The 20,717-nt window shown below is 34.2% G+C and overlaps 1 protein-coding gene across 2 annotated transcripts in view; it reads left to right on the plus strand.

Moving 5' to 3' along the window:
- The first annotated feature begins 3,499 nt into the window (after nt 1-3,499).
- LOC124391517 (myocyte-specific enhancer factor 2A-like) overlaps nt 3,500-20,717 on the plus strand; it is a 36,071-nt gene continuing 18,853 nt past the window's right edge. The window contains exons 1-2 of one of the 2 annotated variants that reach the window (XM_046858133.1): nt 3,500-3,711; nt 19,650-19,820. In XM_046858133.1, the coding sequence (XP_046714089.1) occupies nt 19,767-19,820 (54 nt within the window). In that variant the 5' untranslated portion in view covers nt 3,500-3,711; nt 19,650-19,766. The remainder of the gene's footprint in view (nt 3,712-19,649; nt 19,821-20,717) is intronic. The other variant, XM_046858134.1, reaches the window with a different exon arrangement.

The raw sequence follows: 20,717 nt of genomic DNA on the forward strand, positions 1-20,717 counted from the left end.
GCCACAGGTGATGGATTAAAAGTAATTGATAAGTACACAGTTAACCCTGTGTTTATTCATCTTCCACATATAGTACTAGTACTATTAGCATTATTAACAGTAGTGGTATTATTAATAGTAGTAGTAGTTATAATATTAGAAGAAATTTTTTTCTTGTAGATTATGTTTACATTTATAGGAAAATAAAACTAACATTATACCCGATTAAGTGAAACTAAGTATTTGTAGTTAAAAGTAGCAATGTAAATTATATAAAACAGATTCTGTTGCATTAATAATTATTCACACATAAATAATTTTTTTTTACTTTATTTCTTTTTCTATATCCCAGCACTGTAGGAAGCTGGGGTCAGAGTGCAGGGTCAGCCATAATACAGCGACACTGGATTACAGAGGGTTAAGGGCCTTTCTCAAGGGCCCCAAGTTTTGTGTTTGGTGATACAAGGGCTTAAACCTCTGACCTTTCGATCAGTAGCCCAGAGCCCTAACCACTGAGCTCTCACTTCCCCAAATAGTAGTAGTATATTTTGTACATTCCCTATTGGGGTGAATAAAGTATCTATCTATCTATCTATCTATCTATCTATCTATCTATCTATCTATCTATCTATCTATCTATCTATCTATCTATCTATCTATCTGTACATCAGCAGTATAAGTTATAGAAGTAGTAAGTATTGGTGAGAATTATTGTAGTAGTAAAGTAGTATTAGTAGAAGGATTTGTAATAGTATAGAATTATTATTATTAGTAGCACTAGTAGTAATAGTATTCGTAGTAAGAGCAATAGTAGTAGTGCAGTAGTAATAGTAGTATTAGTTGTAATAGTGATAGTATTTGTATCGGTATTAATTGAAATAGTGATAGTAGTATTAGTAGCAGTATTAGTTGATAGTGATGGTAATATTAGTAGCAGTATTAGTGATGGTAGTATTATTCACAGAATTAGTTGTATTAGTGATAGTAGTATTAGTAGCAGTATTAGTGATGGTAGTATTATTCACAGTAATAGTGATAGTAGTATTAGTATAAGTATTAGTTGTGATAGTGATGGTAGTATTATTCACAGTATTAGTTGTAATAGTGATAGTAGTATTATTCACAGTATTAGTTGTAATAGGGATAGTATTTTTAATAGCAGTATTAGTTGTAATTGTGATAGTAGTATTTGTATCGGTATTAGTTTTAATTGTGATAGTATTATTTGTATCGGTATTATTTGTAATTGTGATAGTAGAACTAGTAGCAGTATTAGTTGTAATAGTGATAGTAGTATTATTCACAGTATTAGTTGTAATTGTGATAGTAGTATTTGTGTCGGTATTAGTTGTAATTGTGATAGAACTAGTAGTGGTATTAGTTGTAATAGTGATAGTAGTATTAGTATCAGTATTAGTTTTATAGTGATGGTGATATTATTTACAGTATTAGTTGTAATAGTGATAGCAGTATTAGTTGTAATAGTGATAGTAGTATTAGTATCAGTATTAGTGATAGTAGTATTATTCACAGTATTAGTTGTAATAGTGATAGTAGTATTATACACAGTACTTGTTGTAATAGTAAGAGTAGTATTATTTACAGTATTAGTTGTAATAGTGATAGTAGTATTTGTAGCAGTATTAGTTGTAATAGTGATGGTAGTATTACTGGCAGTATTAGTTGTGATAGTAAAACAAGTAGCAGTATTTGTTGTGATAGTAGTATTAGTAGCAGTATTAGTTGTAATAGTGATAGTATGTGTAGCAGTTTTAGTTGTAATAGTGATAGTAGAACTAGTAGCAGTATTAGTTGTGATAGTAGTATTAGTAGCAGTATTAGTTGTAATAGTGATAGTATTTGTAGCAGTTTTAGTTGTAATAGTGATAGTAGAACTAGTAGCAGTATTAGTTGTGATAGTAGTATTAGTAGCAGTATTAGTTGTAATAGTGATAGTAGTATTTGTAGCAGTATTAGTTGTAATTGTGATAGTAGTATTAGTAGCAGTATTAGTTGTAATAGTGATAGTATTAGTAGCAATATTAGTTGTTATAGTGATAGTAGTATTTGTAGCAGTATTAGTTGTAATAGTGATAGTAGTATTAGTAGCAGTATTAGTTGTAATAGTGATAGTAGTATTACTGGCAGTATTAGTTGTGATAGTAAAACAAGTAGCAGTATTTGTTGTGATAGTAGTATTAGTAGCAGTATTAGTTGTAATAGTGATAGTATGTGTAGCAGTTTTAGTTGTAATAGTGATAGTAGAACTAGTAGCAGTATTAGTTGTGATAGTAGTATTAGTAGCAGTATTAGTTGTAATAGTGATAGTATTTGTAGCAGTTTTAGTTGTAATAGTGATAGTAGAACCAGTAGCAGTATTAGTTGTGATAGTAGTATTAGTAGCAGTATTAGTTGTAATAGTGATAGTAGTATTTGTAGCAGTATTAGTTGTAATTGTGATAGTAGTATTAGTAGCAGTATTAGTTGTAATAGTGATAGTATTAGTAGCAATATTAGTTGTTATAGTGATAGTAGTATTTGTAGCAGTATTAGTTGTAATAGTGATAGTAGTATTAGTAGCAGTATTAGTTGTAATAGTGATAGTAGTATTACTGGCAGTATTAGTTGTGATAGTAAAACAAGTAGCAGTATTTGTTGTGATAGTAGTATTAGTAGTAATAGTGATAGTATTTGTAGCAGTTTTAGTTGTAATAGTGATAGTAGAACTAGTAGCAGTATTAGTTGTGATAGTAGTATTAGTAGCGGTATTAGTTGTAATAGTGATAGTAGTATTTGTAGCAGTATTAGTTGTAATTGTGATAGTAGTATTAGTAGCAGTATTAGTTGTAATAGTGATAGTAGTATTAGTAGCAATATTAGTTGTTATAGTGATAGTAGTATTTGTAGCAGTATTAGTTGTAATAGTGATAGTAGTATTAGTAGCAGTATTAGTTGTAATAGTGATAGTAGTATTTGTAGCAGTATTAGTTGTAATAGTGATAGTAGTATTTGTAGCAGTATTAGTTGTAATAGTGATAGTAGTATTAGTAGCAGTATTAGTTGTTATAGTGATAGTAGTATTAGTAGCAGTATTAGTTGTGATAGTGATAGTAGTATTTGTACAGTATTAGTTGTGATAGTGATAGTAGTGTTTGTACAATATTAGTTGTGATAGTGATAGTAGTGTTTGTACAGTATTAGTTGTGATAGTGATAGTAGTATTTGTACAGTATTAGTTGTGATAGTGATAGTAGAACTAGTAGCGGTATTAGTGTTAGTAATATTAGTTGTAATGATCAATAATGGAATCCTGGAGATAAACATTCCCGCCAGGTGCGCGCGCGCGTTTAGGAGTATTTCGTTATATTTCTCGAAAGCGCGTGAGAGGGAATCGGGCTGCACTCGATGGCGCACGCTAACAATTAATAATTATAAAAAAAATAATAATAAAAAAAAACTACGTGGCGCCCGGGATACTGTGCGCGAGCTACAACACGAGCTAGAACAATAGCGCGCGAGTGAGAGAGAGAGAGAGAGCGTGAGGGGAGGGAGAGAGAGAGAAAGAAAGGAGGAGGAGGTAGAGGATCGCGCGGCGGTAGCGCCTCAGTGCTCGGTGCTCTTTAGGCTGCGCGGAGAGAAGAGGAGAAGTGGAGCAGGTCGGTGTGAAGAATGGCTCAGGACGTGTTTCAGGCGCACACTTTCCCTCATTAACGTGGCCTGGTTTCTCAGACGGTAAGGAAAGAGAACAGGAATGAGTGGAGACATGGTGGAAGTGCTGTTTTATGGGTCTGAGACGCACTTAAACCCTATATGTCACTTATCTAGTTGGACTTGAGTTGCATCTTGTGTGTATGGTCCACTTTGCTTTAAGGACTGTGCGATATTATCGATAATATAAGAAGAACTGTTCTTTATACTTTCATTTACTTTTTCTCATTATACTCTTGGGCAGGGTTTGCTATCGTATTTATTGTCTTGAAACGTCAACATTATTATCATATCGGGTATAAAGTATTATTTTTAATCAAATGAGCAAATATTGTTACCTCAGGAGATTTAATTAACTTTCCAACACACACAAGAAGTTCAGTGTTTCTACATACAGCATGCCTAATATTATTTTTTTCCCCCTCAAATGTCTTATAATAACTTGTTTTTCTGCCAACATACACATTTTTTGAAACCAAACATATTTCTATGTATTTCTTTATTTATTAATTCATTTTCTGTCTAGCCATAACCGTGTGCACTTTTCATCACGTTCTCATATCCATTTTACGATATGACAATATCGCACGTGATGAATTAGCCCCTAAGTGAATTTATTACAGTGTGAATGCACTTTATACGGTATATATCATAGTCTGACACTCAGTGCTGTGAAATTATCAAACTACTTTCCCACAAATCCTGCTTGTGCGTGGAGGAAGGGCAGTGTGACGATAGTACATTATGATCTTAATGATGGACGATATCGGTATCGCATTACTGCATTAAGATCCAGCGCTATCGGTATCGCAGTACTGCATTAAAATCTCAATGATATCAGTATTGCAATATAACATTACAATCTCAATAATTGATTATATCGGTATTGCAATACTACATTATGTTCTTAATGACCGATGATATTGTTTTTTTAATACTACATTACGATATCAATGATTGATGATATCAATATTGCAATGCTACATTGCGATCTCACTGATCGTTGATATCGGTATCGCAGTACTACATTACAATCTCAATAATCGTTGATATCGGTATCGCAGTACTACATTACAATCTCAATAATCGTTGATATCGGTATCGCAGTACTACATTACAATCTCAATAATCGTTGATATCAGTATCGCTGTACTACATTACAATCTGAACGATCGTTGATATCGGTATCGCAGTACAACATTACAATCTCCATGATCGATGATATCGATTTTTCAATAATTCATTACGATCTCAATATCGATGGTATCGGTTTCGTAGTACTATTTTACAATCTCAAAAATTGTAGTAGTGTATTGTGATACCGATATCATATGGTCATATTGCCCTGCTTTGGCACACAGGTCTGATTTGTGAGAAAGTAGTTAAATATCATATTGATACACTATAGGTATTTATGTAGGCATGAGTATTTAAGACTCCATGGTTACAGCACTTTAATGTGTTTAATCCATTATTTGACACGGCTGTTACTTTTTAAACACGAACGCTATCATGGATACCGTGTCATGTGAAAACATCTTAAAAGTATACAACGTTAGTTGCCCGGCCCTGGCATGCACAGACGCTCGCATTGATCTGGCGGCCGTAATGCTTTATCCACTGCTCCGTGCCTCATTAATGATGTAGTTATATCTGGCTTCACCAGAAATAAAAATAGTAACAAGCCTTCGAATGGCTCCCCCCCTGATTCATGTGGTTTGAAAATAGCCTCTGCGTTGCGTGTTTGTACGCCGTATTCGTTATTTCTGCTGCTCCCTGAGGTTAATAGCCGTGAGTCTATTACATTAGGGCTGAAACTCACGCCGGCTGCTCGAGATTTAGAGCACAGGATCAATCTGATTAGACTGAGTGATGCCCACTTCACACAAATGACGTGCATCACGGTGCATGTGCTAAATCATGAGTTAGCGCCGTGTATAACATGAGTGTATAACATGAGTGTATAACATGAGTGTATAACTGTGCGTTCAGTTTAAATTCACTTACACTAACTCAGTTGTAGGTTATGCTGGTCTAAGTCTTTTAAATAGTTTCAAATACATGATTTTGTGTTATACTGTTGAATTTCTTGAATTTGATTGGTCAGGTGTTGCTTACGTTTATGTATTAAACTGTAGACAGTTTATAAAAAATTGCACCCGTTCTAATGTGTTATCAATTCTATCTTAACAACTCATTCACATAATTGTACTACCATTTAATCATATAATGGGGAAGTGGTAGCTTGGTGGATAAAATGTTGGACGTCTGATTGGAAGGACATGGGTTCAAATCACAGCATTACCCAGATGCCACTGCTGGGCCCTCGATCAAGGCCCTTAACCCTCAGCTGTATAACTGAGATAACTGTAAGTTGCTCTGGATAAGGGTGTCTGCCAAACGCCATAAATGAAATCAAGTCAAAAATATGGCTAAATTGATATATTGACAGAGTGACGTATTCTCTAAGGATGTGTTCATGGACATTTATGCAAGGAGTCTCCAGTGTCAGAGTGCCACATGCTGTTCTAAAGATAAATGACAAATTACTTCAGAATGTGCTTTTATTTAAAAAATGATCAACACCGCTTGACAATGGGCCACACCACACCATCCTGCTTGTAATTATTTTTTGTTATGGACACGTGTGAGTCCTCACTTTCCGGGAGCATTTTAGACAATGTTCCTGCTTTAAGATGACAGCTGTGAATATACCAAACAAAATAAAAGGCTGAAATAAATCCCATAATTCAGTTGCTCAGATGAGTGTTGCAATATTTATGTCACACTGAAAGAAATACTACTCTGAATTCTCCATCAGTATATTTCATGGGATTGTTAGGTGCCTTTATAAAAAGTCTGAGGAATTTTTGTGATATGGAAATGTTAGACTGGAAACACTGAATTATTACGATATAGGAATGTAGAGATGGAGCAGCGTTGTTGATTATTGCATTTTCTTTATGGTTTTGTTTGTTAAATGCGGTTTCTCTCCGTCCGTCTTTTTCCTATGCTGCAAGATTTGTGAAGAACAAGAAAGATTTCCACTTTCAGCATCATTTGACACATAATTAAAGTCTAAAAATAAACAGAATAAAACTTAAAATCAATGCTAGGTGAAGTGGTGTCCTGTGTCAGCACTTTGTAACAGTCAGAGGTAAAGCTGTTAAAGGAACAACTCTTTATTGCTGCAAGTAATATTAGGAACTCATTGAAATAAAGGATATACAGTAATGTATATTTAAAAGGATAAAAAAGTATCATGTATCATTCTTTAATATTTATATATAAATATATATATATATATATATATATATATATATATATATATATATATATATATATATATATATATATATATACATTTATAAATGCAATATGTTTGTAGATTGTGTCAGAGTTAAGCCAGAGTTAATTCATTATATTTTCATATTAAAAAACCTGTCAGCACCTGATTATTTATATGTAGCATTTACTGCCACTATAAAATAAATATTCTGTAGAATTACTACTCTAATGTAATTCAAATTATAAACAACTCGGCCTAGATGCTTAATCTTTTGTGTGATTTGGTCATGTATAGATGATGGCAAAAGAAATGTTCAAATTGAACATTCAGTTCATAAATTATGATTAAAAAAGTCAAGTTTTTCTTTTTTAAAGAGTGAAAAGTAGTTTGTCATGAGATAAAAAAAATTTTTTTAGCTGTAATGGCAAAATGGTGCACAAAAACCAAAAACAAAAAAATACAAGACACTTTCTACTGTTGTAACACTGTCTCACAGTTTCAGGATCCCGGGTTCGATCCTGAGCTCAAGTTACTCTCTGTGTGGAGTTTCTGTGCACGTTCACTCCAAATCCTATACTATAGTACACAGTTATAGAGGGGAATTCTCAATAATCTCCCTGGATCTGGTCACCTAGGTGAGGATGGGATCTTTTTTTTGAGTTTGGTTCATCTCAAAGTTTTCTTCTACATGTTGTCTCAGGGACTCATTAGGAATAACTTTATATACAATACATTCTAAATGGCAGACCACAAGTTTGTTACTCTCCGTCACACACTTTAAGTGCATTTTCAAAAATTATTATTAAACTTGAAAACATACACAACAATGCCAGGGGTATAAAAAAGAAACTAAAGTTAGCGCTGTGTCACTGTGGTTACTCACTTTGTCCCAGAAATAAGATTTGTTTTGCGCATTTTATTTTGTTTTAAACATTTTAACTGTTTATGTTCACAAATGGTAATAATAATAATAATTTTATTAATAAAATAAACTGTGCTAAAAAATCTTATGTTTTTAATTTCTTCCCCCAACTGTATAGAAATTGAACTTAAAAAACCAAGGTATGTACCAAACCGTGAATTTTATGTACTGTTACACCTCTAATTTATATATATATATATATATATATATATATATATATATATATATATATATATATATATATAGTATAAATACTATAGTATATTTTAATTGTGTGGTATAAATTCAGTCCAGACTTTCACCAATTAAGGGTTTAGGTCTTTGCTCAAGGACCCAATGGTGTGCTCAACTGGTAGCACTGAGACTGAAACTCACAACCTTCCAGTCACAAACACTTAACTATTGAGCTACTACTGCTCTATAACACATGGAGCTGAATGTTACTGTGTATGTCAGTCTTTTTTAAAAAAAGAATGTTTTATAGTATTTGATGTAATTTAGACACGCACCACTTTAGGAATTAATTCAGCTCCGAATTTAAAACTTCTCTCCCCTCCTTCTCACCTCATGTTCCCTCTTCAGCTCTGAAACCAAACCCTCTGGCTGCCTCCTGTCTGACCGCCGCTCCGCACGTTTGATGCTAATTAGGTTCCCCACAAGTCAAAAACTACACTCAATAAACACAGAAATCAAATAAAATTGTCTCCAAATATTAGCTCCTCAATCTCCCTTCCTGTAGTCGTATGAAGCCGGCTTTTGTGGATTGGAAATAGAAACCTCTTTGCTTGCCAAATCAAGCTGTGTATTAGATCTGGAAGGCGACCTGAATGAGCTTTACTGCCCTTACTGTTAAGATCCAGCACTGGCGTCTGAACCCAAGGGATCGAGGTCTGGCACAGTGCCCTGGCGCAAACCTAAAAAAAACCGCTTTGCACTTTATTATCAGTGAGCTGCTCCTGACCAGCGCTTAGTGCAACTTAAAGCTGAAGGTGTCTAAAGCTCAGGATCATTGGATAGCTTCATGCTGAAAAGAAATCAGATCATGTTTTTTTCTTTTTCTACTGACAGGAAAGATACGTTTTGATATGAAACAAGAAATAGCTCTCCTCGTCTTATTTTGCATAAATCTTTGATGTGGTATATATCCATGTTTTTAGACTGTCAGATTACTGTCAGATTCAGTTTCCACTTGCAATGGATATGTATATACAGGAAGAAATGTTGGACTCAACGGGTCTTTTATGGGAAAATGACAGAAATGAATAAACACGTCGGAGGCTTGAGACTTGGAGCTGCTCAAGCACAGTGTTGTAGGTAATTCAAAAGCAGATAGGTTGATTTTTTTTTTTAGCTAAGAAGTTAAATTTTATTCTTCCACATGACCATAATACATTTTTTATAATTTCAACCAGTCATAAACGGTACAGTTTGGTAAAACCGGAGTTAATTCAAATGTCATCAGGTTGTCATGACTTGATTGATGATGGTGGCACAGGAGGTAGTGCCCAGACTGCTTGGTTCAATTCTGGGCTCAGGATACTGTATGTGTAGAGTTTCACATTTTTTTCCAGTGTTTAGGGGGGATCAGAAAACCTAAGAAACCCACATCGGCATTTATCAGTTCAGTTTAATTACATTTTATTTATATATTGCTTCAACAGTGCACATTATCACAAAAAAGCAGCTTTCCAGAACGATATTAAATATTGTATATCAATTTTATATTTGAAAAATGATTCCTAATGTGTCCCTAAGAAAACATGTAGAAGAAAACTTTGAGAGGAACCATCCTCACCTAGGTGACCAGATCCAGGGAGATTATTGAGAATTCCCCTCTATAACTGTGTACTATAGTCAAAATTACATTTGTATAACCGGATAATCAGATTTAGTTTTTGGGGACTTGGAGTGAACGTGCACAGAAACTCCACACAGAGAGTAACTTAAGCTCAGGATCAAACCCGGGATCGGTGTTATAACAGCAGAAGGTGCGGGTCTTTTTACTGTAAAATATTTATTTAAAATTATGTGAGCTAGTACATTCTGTTCCCTTAGTTGTATTAAAAATTTTCACAGCATATTTGGTGTATTATAGAAAAACATTGCTCCTCCCCCAGACTTTTAGTTTTTAATCAATAAGATAAATCTTTTTTTAATTTCATTTATTTATTGTTATTCAGGTTTGCGACTGAGGATCTTTCTCAGCTTTTGATGTGTGGATCGTAAAGAGCACTCTTTATAATTAATTGCACAACAAGCAGTTGTTAATATATTACTTTTTCACTTGCCTCAATGTCTTTGCGTTATTCTGATGACTGCTCAGATTTGCTTCAGTTGTTCCAGGGCCATCACTCTTTTGACCTTGTGTGGATTGTGGCTCAGTTCTGATCTAATTGTCATTTGCTAATCCTCTTCCACAGACCAATCCTATTGACTATGGTAATAGGCTGTGCTGAGACCTTTGACCTAAGCGGGTCAGAAGTGCACCATATGATGTAATGTCGCATGGCAGGGTTTTGTTATGGAGCTATTTCACTTCGAAAAATGCGAACATTGCTCATTATAGTGGAGCACTGTAAGAGGCATTTAGTGGTTTTAAGTACAGTTTTACATTAGGTGTTCCTTAGTGATGGAATTATGGTGGACCTCTGGCGACTAGTAATAGATAATTTCATATTAATGACATTCATAACTCTCTGGGTGATATTAAACATTGACTGGGTAGCATTCAATATGTAAAATGCATTCTCTTGGGTTCCATTACTTTATAGTACTTACTCAGACTGATTGAAATCATTATAAGGTTTCATTTTTGGCATCTACATCAGATTGTGTGTTTTAAGACAGATTATTTACATATTTACTGAAATACTGTCCCACTGTGGGGCGAATAAAGGTATATCTTATTTTAGACTGATTTGAAGAAACAGCAGCACTAACAACTATGAAGTGAGGCTAGGGCTTATTTCTTTCTAGCTCAGATTGTAGATCATGAAGCCTTTTAGTGATTTGTTAAGTTTGCTTTGATAAGTTTTATTTGTCATATGTACAGATGTCAGTGACAGTGAACTGAGTGAAGTGAGTAAATTGTTAAGTGATTATAGAACGACGCCTCCTAGCTTTTCTTTTAGGCAATAGGGTTTCAGAAGACTTGTATACACCGGTTATATAGCCTTTTTTCCCCAAAGTACAGGCTGCACAAAAAATACAGGACAGGAACGTAAAGGTCTTTGCATACATAAAGTAAAAAGGACATTTGTAATGGTAGGGTGAGCTTAAAATTACATATAATAGGTAGCAAAAAAAGAGTGTTGACACTTTTACCCCTTTTTATGGTTCTTCCCCAAAGTTTTGCCACAGAATTGGAAGCCAATGATTGTCTTTTAGATTGTCTTTGTTCGCTGTTTTGTTACATTTTCCCTTCATTGAAACTAAAAGGCCCAAAACCTTTCCAGCATGATAATGCTACTGTGTACAACATGACCTCAAACACACTGACTAACTAAAACCAAATGTACCCCAGACCTCCTCACCTGACACCGGTGCTCCATGTTGGATTCTGAATAGGAATAGGATGCTCAACAAGAACATAAAGGATAGTCAATTGTAGACATACTTTTGGCCATACAGTGTACCTTCACAAGCTCTGAAGCGTGTGCACTTGACATTATGTACTAGTGTTCCAGTGCTCCTACTGGTGCTAAAAGCCTTTCATGACAGTTTCTACAATGATCATGAGAAGATTGCTTTGCTCAAAGTCCATTTGAGAACAAGTTGGTTTGAACACTACAATGAGTTCAACCCTAATAGTTTGTCCAGCCATTGTTAAATATTAGATTTTATTCTTCACTGTACTGATGTCTTTTTCTCCTAAATTCAGTTCAGACATTGTTACAAAGCCTTTTCTCACATGCGCATGCTCACACACACACACACACACACACACACACACACACACACACACACACGTGTGTGTGTGTGTATATATATATATATATATATATATATATATATATATATATATATATATATATATATATATATATGTATATATATATATATAGGTAAACAAATCAATTTATGCTTATACATGTATCTTTAACCTTTATGTGCGTCTTGCATTTTAACGGAAATTTGTGAGTTCATAGAGACAAAAATCATGAGGTTTGGAGGAGGAAGGGTGTGTGTGTGTGTGTGTGTGTGTGTGTGAGAGAGAGCGAGCGAGCGAGACTAGAGCTGCGTTTATGCCTGTTCTCACAGTAGGGAGTCTTTAGCTCTATTTACTTAGCCTTAACATAAAAAGGAGGCTTCTCAGTGTGAAGAGGTCCGAATTTCAACTGGAAGGAAATAGTAATCCAGTAATCCAGTTAAATCCAGGGGATACATTATAATTAATTTGCTATATCAGATGACCTGGTAAAGTCTGAAGTGGTCAGACTATATAGAAACATCCCTCTGGTCTGAATTGAAACCCCTTTAAGATGCATTTAATTCAATTCAACTATATTTTTTTTTATTAATATACACATTAAAAACACAATAATATAATACCTTCACCTAATACTGTAAGTGCTAGGGGGTGCTAATGACACTTTTTTTTTTTGCAATAATAGTAATAAAATTTAATAAAAAATTTAAAAATAAGATGACATATCTTTATTTGTCTTACAGTGGGGACATTTCTCTGTTACAGCAGCAAAGAAAAACAAATGTTCAAATATGTAAAAAAAAAAAAAAAAAAAAAGTAGAAACATAATACAGTATATACAACACACTGTATAAATACAAAAGAATAAAAAAGAGACCACGAGTAAGTAGTTACGCTATCAAACATATTGCACATAGATAATATTGCTCGGTTTTAAATTAGTTTATGGTTTAAATAATTTCACAGTTGAAATGATATTAATAATGAGTTACATATGCAAAAACCTTTATAATTATTGTAGTCTGACTTTTTCTGCCATCTGCTTTTCACTGCTGCTACAAATTCCATTTCATGCTGCTGCACATTCATTTCTCTTAAGATATACCTTAATATGTACCTTAAATTTCTAATTTTTATTTTTACTTTAATCCTTATTGTATTTTTTACTGTGAGCAACTGCAACCAAACAATTTCCCAATAGGCTCAATATAGTATTTTAGATTTATTAATAATTCAGAAATAATTACATTACAAGTATAAATTTCAGCATCAGAAATGAGTCCCTACAAGCTTAGCCCTAATGAGCAAGCCAGTGGCAACAGTGGCAAAAGAATCTCTCTGAAATGGTATGAGGAAGAAACCTAGAGTGGAACCAGAATCAGATAGGTACCCATCATCATCTGGGTGACACTGTTTGTTAGTATTCCATCATTGTTGAGATTAACAAGTGTTCACTAATGTACTATTGAATGCACAACTGGTAATGGTAATTGCAACCCTAAGCCTCTGTAGAGGTTTATATTAGTTTATACTAATTATAATCCAGTTAGTACTAACTACTGCACCAAAACCAGAACTCAGTTCCACTTGGTGTCAGGTGCCTTTCTCTTCATATAAAATTAAATTTTTTTTTGCAATCAGATAATAATGGTGATAGCAGTCAGTTCAGGACATGTCATGTTTAAGTGATGAAGTGAGTGTTAAAGTGCTGCTGCTGTTATGAGTTTAGTAACTTGGCTTTATCAGTGTTTCCTTGTCTTATGGCTTAATCCGGACATCTGTTTCAGCTCTTCTAGAGAAGCGAGCGAGACAGACACAGACCATTGGGGGAATATTAGTGGAAATGTAATTGGAAGAGCCAGCATATGGTGCTCTATTCTAAACACACAAAAAGTGAGCATCTCAGGGCAGTGTTACTCGGGTTCCGTCATGAGCTCAGCCTCTTCAGCGAGAGAGAGAGAAAAAAAAAGCTTTTTTGTGCCGCACTAATAAAAGATTATAAAGCAGTTCAAACCATGTCGTATTATACAGAACTAATTAGATATGCAGGTGCTCTTGGTTAATCCTGGAAAATGTGTAAATATTATGGAATTTCTGAAGGCTGTGAGAAAGTAATTATACTTTTCCTGCCTTTCAAATTAAGCCCAGATGTTTTAAATCTTTTTTTTAGAGCATTGCTTTGTCATTCGCCACTTACAGTGGAAAACACTCGCACTACGCCTAATTAGACAGCGAGACCTAGAATGACGATGCCACGCAAGACCAGCCGTTTCGTTTATAATGAATCAAAGTAAAAGAATGATTTACGACGTAGGACAGACATGTCCTCACCCGTGGAGTCACGCTACTCAGTCATATCTCACAGATGTACTGTCAAGCCGAGCTCGCATGCATTCCCACCAGAAAGAAGTGTGGAGGGTTTTTTTGCCAGATATTTAAAAATAATGATTTTGGCACTAATAAACATGTGCACCAACAGAGATCCTGCCAGTTTCATATGTAAGAATGATTTTGTCTTATTGTCTGAGGATTTAAAGTTTAAATCTGTAATGTGACACAGCCATCCAAGAGAGCATAATTCAATTCAATTTCATTGTATTTGTATAGCACTTTTAACAATGGACATCGTATCAAAGTAGCTTAGTGTCGTATAATAGTCCTAATAAGTTTATCCATAATTAACAATCCAGTGGTGACACTGGCAAGAAGATATGAGAAAGTATGAGGAAGAAGTCTTGAGAGGGACTAGAAGGAAACCCATCCGGAATTTGACTATACATTCCAATTAAAACCCTAAGCCATTGTAGCAGACTGTTTATATAAATTATATTATTTACAGTCCAAATCCATCCTCATGGTTCTTATATTTAACCCTCCTCAGTAAACCAATGGATCTTTAGGCTGTTCATGTGGAGCCATCCTCAGCTGCAGAGAGTGGTTTTTAAATTGAATAAAACTCCAACCAGAAGCAGGTTGTCAGGGTGAATCAGGCAAGTCCGGAAAGAAGAAAAGGACAGGATCACTGAAGAATGTGTAGCTCGACAGAGAGAAAAACAGAGAAAGGAATCATGGAATATCAGATGTTCTTATTGTTATGTAATAATTAGGTGTCCTTCTTGTTATATAATAAATAATTAAAAGCAGCAAGTTCACTCTGATGTGGTGTAGGACGGACAGTTTTCCTCTGGAGTGTCGTCTGCTGCCTCTGTGTTCAGAACAGCTGTACTGCTGAATGTAAGTATCATACAGTGTCAGGGTGTAAATTTGGTCCTAGATTATACATAATAATTTTTAAGTAGAGTTTAGTTTAAATAGTTTAGAGTTTAGTGTGTGTTTTTATGTGTAAAATAAATGTATACATAATATTGTATACTATTTTAAATATTTTGAATAGACCTTTTAAAATTAACTATAAACTAAAAAAATTTACTATGTATTTTATTAGTAATTAAAAAAATCCTTAATTATGCCTATTTCTATAATTCTATTTTAATGTATATCCTATACAATTCCTTAATAGTTTTAACATTTATCATTTAAAATGTAACAATATAAAATATTTAATGAATAAATGATAAACAAATCTTTTTGATAGACTTTGCAAACTATATGGCATTATCATGCAGTATTATCAAAAAGTATAATATTATAATAAAAAGTACAATAATATTTTAAAAAGTAATTACAATTAGCATAAAAAGAATGAGGATCACGTTGAAGTAATCGTGTGAATAGTATGTAATTTGTCATTACAAGTTTACTTCGATTTATTTATAAGCCATTATACACTGACTCATTGCAATAGATCATTTTTATATGTATTTTATTAACTGTAAATGTAACTTGCTTGTGTTTAGAATGGATAATATAGAAAATAATACATTGCATTAGATTATCATCGAAGTACTTCATTTTATCTAAGGTATTTTTGTGCTTAACTCAGCAAAAAGCTCTCTGCACTGGCAGATATGAAAATAAACTATTTGTACTTGTTCCTATAAAGTATTTCTGCTATGTGGTTAAACACAAAATTAATCAGACATAAAATAGAAGAAAACATTGTTAGGAAACGGTTTATGTTATTTTAAATTATATAATAATTATATATATTATATAACTTTGTTACTTGCATCAACCTTTCAGGGTTTTAGTGGTTTGCATTCAGCTAGTGTGTGATATTGGAAGGATACGATGGCTTCATGTCTCTCAGAGGAAGCACGCAACCTCTCAGACTGGTGCTAGTGGGGCAAGTAAATGGGCTACACAGTGTGTATCGTTTCTGTGCCGTAACTAAACTCTCAAAACTGTTTGCATTTTCTCCTAAATGCCTCTTTCTGAAGCTGTAATCGTGCAGTTAGTTCAGTGTGCCAACTCAGACCGGTGCAGAATTTAGAGCACTCGTCCATTTTTAGAAAAAGCATAGCCACTTCATAGCGATGGTTAACTGCGGTTAATTCAGCATACAGTCGTCAGTGTGCTCAAGCATGCTGCATCCATTTTTCTCCAAAAGCCCACGAGTGTGTTTATGAGCTGAATGTGTATGAGATTTCACCTCCCTGGTGTACCTGTGTAAATAAACCATGCTGCAAGATATAAAACCTAATCGACCCTGGGAATGCTGATATACCAAGGAATGGGATGTAATCAGGATGTGTGGCTTTTGATAAGCTCATTGTAATTGCACTGGATCAGTTTTGTTTAAAGAAAGTGCTCTTCAAATCACATGATTTTTTTTATGGTCATTGTCCATCCCTTGTGCCCCATTTGATGTACATTAGTTGTCAGATTTTTTTTTTTTGTCTCACTCGTCAGATTCACTTTTTATGTCAGTTACAAGGAGCTTTACACTTTATGTATATAAACTGTGGTCATACATGACACAGATTTTGTATTTATTTTTTTATTATTGATTTTTTTTTTGAAAGAGTTGTTTGTGGCCATTTCAGGACTCAGGAGTGCAATCCAAAGGTCTAATAAAGAGTAATTGACTGTGGGAGGAGTGCTATTGTTTTCTTCCCCGTCAGTCACAGTAACATCAACCAATCAGTGTCTGAGAGCGTGTGAATGGAAAAATCAGCTATGGTTAGAAATTATTTAGAAAAATGGGTAAAAAAATGGATAACATTTATCCAAAAATACTGTACATGTTGGCTGGAACGACAGAACACTCTTGATAGTTACCGTAAACACTATGTTTATGTGACAGGTATATATAAAGCGGATTTCCAGATTTCTCTACCTAGACCTTTAAACGACTAGCTGCCTGGTAGCACATGTTAAAGCTTTTACAGAGAGATACACATTTACAGACCAGAACACTTGTGATCTTATTAACAGATTGCGAAGCACATGTTTGTGAGGCTTTTTTTTTTTTTTTTAACTAAATGACAGCATGCGAGGTGTGAATTACGCTTATGGCAGTGGTTGCTTTTCACACAGTGGCAGGAATTCACACGCAGCTTGAATACATGCACACATTAGCTTCTGATAATGTAAATTTCAGCATATAGAGCATTCTGAAAATGCAAGTTTGTAAAATTAATGTATTGTTTTATCCCAGATTTGCTTCAGATAGTGAAGGCATGCATGGTGTTTGCTTTTATTTTTCCTTTTCTCTTTATCATGGAGCTAATCTACAAAACAGAGAAAAACATACATTTAACATACATTTTTACTGCTAATAATTTAGTATGCAAAATACTTCTCTAAATTAGCATATTATTTTTTTAGAAAGATGATGCCAGGAAATTGCAGCATTAAGCTGTTATTAGAGAACATGCTTGAACACACAGCACCATGAAGACCACATATATGCTCAGGGTGTTTGTAAAATATATTGTTGTTTCCCCCCCACTTTAATATTATGGGGTTTTTTTTGTGTTGATTAATGATTTCTAAACTTAATTAAGAACAATTTAATTCCAAATGTGGAAAATGACTGGCTCAGAGGGAACGTAATGGTTATGCAAGAAGCTGCAAATTTCCTTATTCAATGTATTATTTTACAAGTAGACGTGGATAGAGTCAAGTATATGATGCAGTATGCGATACCAATCTGGAGATGAGAAGTTTTTATATTTGTAAGCTAAATTCTGTGATAGGTAGCGCTAGTGAATACAAAAATCATGGATTAAATAAGTTGGTCTGATTAAGTACATTTTATAAATTATTGAAATTTTGCGCTATTTGTATCAATAGGAGATCATTTATGGTGCTTGGTTAAGGTCTGATCTACAGTGCTGCAATCGTATATATAACTCACATTTTTTCATCTTTTTAATCAACTGTGCTCTTCTTGGCATTCTGATCTGAGTTTGGCTTCTAACTGCTCAAGGCATACTTCAATACCAAACAGCATCGGAATCCACAGCATACAGTACATGTGTGAATATGCTAATTATCTTTCCTTTCTATTTCAGCCACACCCCGTCATACTTAACCACACTTGGCTGTCCTGTTTAATGGCTTCTCATCTGTTGCCCTGGTAACGGAGGAGATGAGAGGGAAGGTGTGAAAACGGTTGAGACAGAAGCCGCTGTTGCTCACTCTAACACGCCCGAGATGCGATCGTCTCTCACAGTTCGGTTTCAGACCACCGACCGAAAAAACATTCGTCAGGCACCAAGTGTTAAAACTTCCAAATATAACCCACTGTTTTCATCTGACATTTTCAATTACATTCAGAGCGCAGTAAATTCCTGCAGCTCCTGCTGACTCTCAGAACAGTAATTACTGTGGAACAATGGAGCGTCTGCAGGACTCAGTGTGTGGGATGTTGCTGGTTTTTTAGTTGAGGTTGAGCGAGTTGAGTGGAAAATGACATATTACATTGTAGGCACTCTTGGCTTGAGCCGCTGATTATGCAAGTATTGCTCATTGTTGGACGAACTTGGCGTCCCCATTGAAGGCTGCTATTGTAAAGCGTGCTTCGGTTTTCACACGGCGTAGGAGTTTCAGGAACCATAAACTTTCACGCACAAAGCTGATCTCTACAGTTTGCTTTGATCATGAAGTGCATTTTGTCTTCTACCCCCTGTTTAATAAGTCTTTCTGGAGTTACTCCATTCACAATCCTGGCCTAAGTTAAAGCTCTGCGAGGTACCAGGCTGTGGCAATATATGATCATCTCCAAACATTCTCCCTGAGGTCATAGATACAGTGGGCTGCTTTCCGAATCGGTGACTTAAGTAAAAAAGATGCTGTATGCACAAAAAGGGTTTAGCTATGCCTAGTCAGAATTGAGTTACACTCATTGTTAAATCAATTTTTTGGGGACCCCTTTAAGATTATGCAAATCACCTGTGCATAGTTCACACCTCTGTTAAATTTGTGAGTAGAAGATTTTTAGGGTTTGTTTATATATATATATATATATATATATATATATATATATATATATATATATATATATATATATTTTTTTTTTTTTTTATTATTATTATATTTTTTTGTGCATTCAAAAATGCCTAGATCACAATTTGAAAGAAATAAGGAGAAGAAAAGTTGAAGTGAAGTATATCTGAAGTATGTTGGACTGAAGGAAATAGTATTTAACTATTTGTCAAACATCATGTGATAAAATATAAAAATTAGAAAACAATTTAAATGAAAATTAAAGTAGAAGCTTTACATGACTTAATAGGAATAGGCTAATAGGATAATATCCATCTAATAGGAGTGTAGTATTTTTGCAGTATATTGATTTCAAGTGATTTATTGCTTTTCTTCCCACATTATGACTGATGGATGTTCCCCACTAAAATATTGGGTATATTGTAGGCTAACAAAGCATTGATTCAGTTAATTTTTTTATATTTTTGCAGGTTTTGGATAAAACCCATGAAGAGTTACGTTCTGCTAAGGACACGTTAGCAGACAAAACATTCACAACCAGATCACACAGAACTTTTGATATTTTTTGGACGATCAAGGTGGCGAGAATGGGCCGTAAGAAGATCCAGATTACTCGCATTGTTGATGAGCGAAACAGACAGGTGAGCTACTTATCTTTATACTGTACATCATTACTACAATGGGAACAGAACAACACTCATTCTCACATGGATAGTTAATTTTTTTCCCCGATTCATTTCTCAATTGTTAGGGTTATTTTTGTGTTACATATTCTGCTGTTAACAGTTTGGATTCTCTTACTAGAGAAACAGAAATGAGGAGACACAGAGATGTACACCATAGAGCTAAAAGTTTGTACACATGTAGCCTTCAAACCCATATGTAGTTATTCCAGGGATTATATAAGATGTATTTGTATGCATCTTAAATCTATGCAAAATCTATGTAAAGCATATGTTTTTTAAGAGTAGATTAGTAGCCATATTGTCTCTTAATTATACACATGATTATAAAAGTACAATATGCACATGGCTATATAAGTATAAATATAAAATTTGTACACATAACAAAAATGTATATAAATATGAATCAGTTGCATTAATAAGACCTCATGTAAACTTTCCTGTATGGGATATAACTTCAATAACTTGTATTCTGATGTTTTGAAAGTGAGTTCATTAGTTATGCCTTATGTTTGGGTGTCTACTAGCAGTAAATATACACAATTTATTCTTAATTTTCTTTCATTATTCGTGTCCTTTTAACATTTTGGAATCTTTTTATGGATAAATGGTAAAATGGAGAAATATTTCACTTTTCATTTAGAAATCACAGATTATTACTCTGTGGCTATATAATTGCATGCACATGCCAGTGTGTCCAGGAAACTAACACTCAGAGTATACTTTCTACAACTCCGCTAGACTAATCAAAAGCAAAGAGATAGTTGTTTTTACTTAATCTTTTCTGCGAATCATGACTAATTATTTGATCATACAAAAATATACATTAACTCTGTAACCCAGTATTACAATTCC

Source organism: Silurus meridionalis, chromosome 9, assembly GCF_014805685.1.
Source record: "Silurus meridionalis isolate SWU-2019-XX chromosome 9, ASM1480568v1, whole genome shotgun sequence".
NCBI lineage: Eukaryota > Metazoa > Chordata > Actinopteri > Siluriformes > Siluridae > Silurus > Silurus meridionalis.